Source organism: Arachis stenosperma, chromosome 3 (genome assembly GCF_014773155.1).
Source record: "Arachis stenosperma cultivar V10309 chromosome 3, arast.V10309.gnm1.PFL2, whole genome shotgun sequence".
Classification (NCBI taxonomy): Eukaryota; Viridiplantae; Streptophyta; class Magnoliopsida; order Fabales; family Fabaceae; genus Arachis; species Arachis stenosperma.
In genome coordinates, this window is record NC_080379.1 from 147,537,189 (window position 1) to 147,542,530 (window position 5,342).

A 5,342-nucleotide genomic window follows, 5' to 3' on the forward strand; every position below is an offset into this window, starting at 1 on the left:
GAGACTAAAGTGTCTGATTCGAAATTTTTTTGACCAAAATAGGTATATTATTATTATTATTATTATTATTATTATTATTATTATTATTATTTAAACTAAAATAAAAATAAATTAGATTTTCATAATTTATTTTAATTTACCACCAAACTATTAATTTTTGTGTCTTTATTTTTAAAATCTAAAATCATGACCTAAACCCTTTTATGTTTTGTCTTGATTGTAGACTTTATTTAACAAACTATAGATTTGTAGAGTTGTTTTTTGTAACAATAATAAAAGTTATCATCCAATCCACAATTAATCAAACGAATGAATCGTCTCAGACGGCAGAAAAGAGCAACCAAAAATGAAGTACAAAGAGTCCACCATACATGTAAATTTCCGTAGTATTAAATAATTAATAATATGAAAAATAAAATGTAACTCTATTAATGACTCAGATGGATGAGGGAGTGAGATTGGAAGGAGCCGGGCTAACGATGAAGGAGATGGGCCGTTTTCGACAGGAGAAGGAGGAGATACCAATGGAGAAGTTGTGAAAGGAAAATATGACTGAGGATGCAAAGTCTTCTTCGAGGAAGTTACTACCGGCATCTTAGTCGGACAATGGAGACTGAGCCTCACCAACAATGCAGCTACTAGCGTCCATGGAGATTCTAGAGAGAGAAAGTGACTTCAATTGAATAGAGAATTTTAGTTCGTAGTAGTGAGAATGTGGCAGTGATTAGTAAAGTTGTTTATAATTGTATCATTATATTAGAAGTACCATCTGAGTCCAATACTAAATTCAGTAAGATAAAGTACCATATAGCACAATACATAATATATATATATTATGAATCTATATAATTTGTATTTATATTTTTTAGAATTTATAAATTAATAAAATTTATTTGTTGAACATAATTTAATAGTTGTACTGATTAAATAAGGTCAAAATCACTAAAAATTTGCTGCCCATGGAGTTTCTGTATTTCAGCAAAAGGAGGTCACGTTAAAGGGCTAAACTTGAAAGAAGGTGCTCATTAAAGGAAACTTCTGAAGTGGAATATACTGTGAGGCTAAGCCAAGCATCCCAAAAAAACATATTTATCACTATGATTCCTAATTCCTATCAAAGGATTTTACAATTATAATTTAAGAAAGTCTAAAAAAGCAAAAGAAAAAACTAACAACCTACTTGAGCTAGCAAAAAATATAGAGGCTACACAAGAACCAAAACAAAACTACAGGGGGCATGGCTACGACACTTCATTACTAACCAAATATAAGATCTCACACAACTTAGCAGAGAGAGCAACCATCTTCTACGTAAATACTATGAAACACAAACTTGATCAAGCAGCTCCTCCTCGGCCAGCTCCATCTGTTCTATAATTTATTGCGACCATATCCCCGGCCTCTTCCCCTTCCCCGTCCACGTCCTGGAAAAACAATTTTTTAAAGAAAATCACATATGAGATAATAATTGTACAAACACCATATAAGAATTTGATTTTTAAGAGAGACAAATTGAAATTGTATCTGACAATGGAATTGCAATTCAAATAATATACCACGGGCTGCTGGTTGTGCATCATACTCATTGTAATCGTAGTACCCTACTGACTTCCCACCAAAGCCTCCACGGCCTCGTCCTCTGCCACCATCCCAACCATTACTGTATTCCATACCTCCATCGTAATTTCCTAAGTGAAACAGATTGTGTCCAAGTAAGTATTTTTCATATTCCCCAAGAAACCAAAACAAAAAGTATAAGGAATCTTCTGATCAAAAAAAAAAAATAATAAGTGGTCAGCAATACCTCTACCCCTTCCTCTTCCCCTTCCCCTTCCCCTTCCACCACGTCCTCTTCCTCGCACCCTTGGTGAGCCTTCTGTATCAATCGAATCGAGTCAGAATAACAACCATATTAATCTGTCAAAATAATTGCCAGAAGAATTATAGTTTACCTCCTTCCTCGTCATATTCATTTAACGGTTTTACTTGATCAGCTGGAAGAGGAGGCTGGTATCTACATAAGAAAAAAAGACTTCAAACTTTAGCATGCAGTGGAAAAAATAATAAAGCATGTAAACAGTATAACAACTCACACAAAGAATATTGCCTAAATTTTTATATCAGGTATAACACATTATGAATACGATGAAGATTATTGCATATTGTGATATAACAAATTTGAACCTTTTATCGCTTACCGACATATCTATCCTATATTCCTTCTTACTGGGAAGGTCATTTAGAATTGGAGAGTGAATTAATAATTAGAAGAAACAGCATGAAAACCATTAGAACATGATGAGTAAATTATATATACCTCTACCAATGTTTGACGAAATTACAAAGGCATGCCTTGCACTTGAAAATAATATAAACAAACCTTTAGAAAAGTAGGTTTATTATGTCCAAAAAAAGACAAAAACCTCTGTGTGATGGCACTCAACATTAGGCAAGTTCGTACCCCATGGAGGATGTATCCAATTCTTTCTTTGACAAAGTAATGGTGATCATTGAAACGTGGCGAGTAGTCTCCAAACTGAGCAGGAAAACCAAAAATCAATGCCATGCAAGCATGCACACACACTGGAATATAATAGTATGTATATCAATTATGCCGGTGTATATTAAAATTAACTATTACAATAGAATACATATTAAAATGGTAAATGCTATCCAACCCTCTCTAAAATAACATGTAAGTTACCCTTCATTATGTGTCACATTGTAATTGGTCCTTATCTTAACCATAGTTGAGTTATTTTATAATTTATTATTCTTAAAATATCAAAGCTCCACTCCCGTTAATTGAAGCACATTCCACTCCTCCATTTTTTGTTCATCACTTCATCACCTAGATTCGGTCCTTCCAAGCACCGTTGCGTTCGTGACAAGAAGCACCAACGTCATCGCCATTTACTGTCTTCCCACACAACCTCTAATTAATGGTTAATTTTAGTTATTAAATTTTTTTATTAAAAAGTTATATCTTTATTTAATTACGTGACGGAACATATATTTATATGTAAAATATAATATAATAAAATAAATCTATTCAAAGTATTTAAAAGTTTAATTAAAATTATGAACATACAAATATAATAATAAAATTTGTACTCCAAACAAATAAACATATTTTTTATCATACATATATTATTTAAAAAATAAATATATTATTAAAATTAATAACAGAAATTTAAAATAATAAAATTTAACTTTCTTACCGTATTTTTTATAGTATTTTTATTTTTTTAATTTTTAATTTATTAGTACTTTATTATTTAATTAAAAATTAAACAAATTATTTTTATGAAAAATTATTTTTTGTATTATATTAGAGAAGAGACCAATATAGCAGTTTAAAAAATAAATTATATAAATATTTAAGAGATAAATATGAAATATATACCTAAAATAAATAAAACGGACAAAATGGGAGTACTATTGAGAAATGGAGAATTATTTTTGTCTGTTTTATTTATTTTAGGCATGTATTTCATATTTTTCTCTTAAATATCTATCTATATAATTTACTTTTGTATTTAAAAATTTTAATATTATCTATTTTTTATTTAAAAATTATTTTTACATTATTTTTTAGACTGTTATATTGGTCTCTTTTTTAAGATAATACAAAAAATAATTTATCATGAAGATAATTTATTTAATCATTAATTAAATAATAAAGTACGAATAAATTAAAAATTAAAAGAATAAAAATATTATAAAAAATACTTGTAAGAAAGTTAGATTTTATCATTTTAAATTTGTGTTATTAATTTTAACCATTTATTATTTTTTAAAATAATTTATGTACAATAAAAAATATATTTTTTCTGATTTTAATTATACTTTTAAGTACTCTAAATAGAGTTATTATATTATATTTTACATATGAATATATGTTCTATCGTGTAATTAAATAAAGATTTATTTTAATAAAAAAATTAATAACCAAACTAAACATTACTTAGGTATGTATTTCATATTTATCTCTTAAATATTTATACAATTTATTTTTTAAACTATTATATTGGTCTCTTCTCTAATATAATATAAAAAATAATTTTTCATAAAAATAATTTATTTAATTATTAATTAAATAATAAAGTACTAATAAATTAAAAATTAAAAAATAAAAATACTATAAAAAATACGGTAATCATTTTAAATTTCTGTTATTAATTTTAATAATATATTTATTTTTAAATAATATATGTATGATAAAAAATATATTTATTTTTTTTAGTACAAATTTTATTATTATATTTGTATGTTCATGATTTTAATTATACTTTTAAATACTTTGAATAGATTTATTTTATTATATTATATTTTACATATAAATATATGTTTCATCACGTAATTAAATAAAGATATATTTTTTTAATAAAAAAATTAAATAACCAAATTAACCATTAATTATGTGGGTAAGCAGTGATTCACGCCAAAAAGAGGCACTGGCTATACTATACTGGGAAGAGAGGTTGTGTGGGAGGGCATGGCGATGACGTTAGCGCTTCTTGTCACGAACGCGAGGGTGCTTGGAAGAACCAAATCTAGGTAATGAAGTGATAAACAAAGAATGGAGGAGTGGAATGTGCTTCAATTAACGGGAGTGGAGCTTTGATATTTTAAGAATAATAAATTATAAAATAACCCAACTATTGTTAAGATAAAAACCAATTACAATGTGACACCTAATGAAGGGTAACTTACATGTTATTTTAGAGGGGGTTGGGTAGCATTCACCTATTAAAATATATTAAAAATAAATTAAATTATATATATTTATACACAAATATATAATAATTAATTGCATGACTGAATTTTAGTTTGCATGTATTATTTTTGTATATTAATATATAAAATGAGGAGGTGCATACGGAAGAAGGCCTTCTTCTAGAGGCTCCCACGTATTAGTTATATCATTCGACCCAATTTGAGTGTTTTGATGCAAACCAATAATCCTTCTCTGCAATCAAAGGAATAGAATAGTAACAGAGAGAGAGAGAGAAGCCACAATAAATACAGAAGTGAAGAGACAAACACACCTTAATGAGTTCAGCAATCATTACAGTCTTATTAATAGCTTTGCCCATTGCTTTAAGAGAAATTTCTTCAGACCCTTTCTCCTGCATGCTAAAAAAAATGAAATGCAGAAAACACAAAAGAGAAGATATTTGAGATGAAATTGAGATGCATGAATGCTAATAGAATACCTGGAGGAGAGTGGTGGCATAGGTGATATAATTGCGCATCCTACCTTGAGTTGTAATGCGTATATCGTTGTCGTTTATAGGACTCTCCGTCTTGGGCTTCTCCACCCTCTGATACCTATCCAT

The 5,342-nt window shown here is 28.2% G+C and overlaps 1 protein-coding gene across 1 annotated transcript; it reads right to left on the reverse strand.

Annotated features, from left to right (window-relative positions):
* Positions 1-1,371: 1,371 nt before the first annotated feature.
* Positions 1,372-5,342, reverse strand: LOC130966868 (uncharacterized). Its single transcript, XM_057891689.1, has 8 exons — positions 5,220-5,342; positions 5,052-5,132; positions 4,884-4,972; positions 2,462-2,536; positions 1,953-2,014; positions 1,811-1,876; positions 1,557-1,688; positions 1,372-1,424 (listed from the first exon to the last, which is right to left on the reverse strand). Exons 1-8 carry the CDS (start codon positions 5,340-5,342, stop codon positions 1,372-1,374), a joined length of 681 nt encoding a protein of 226 aa, XP_057747672.1.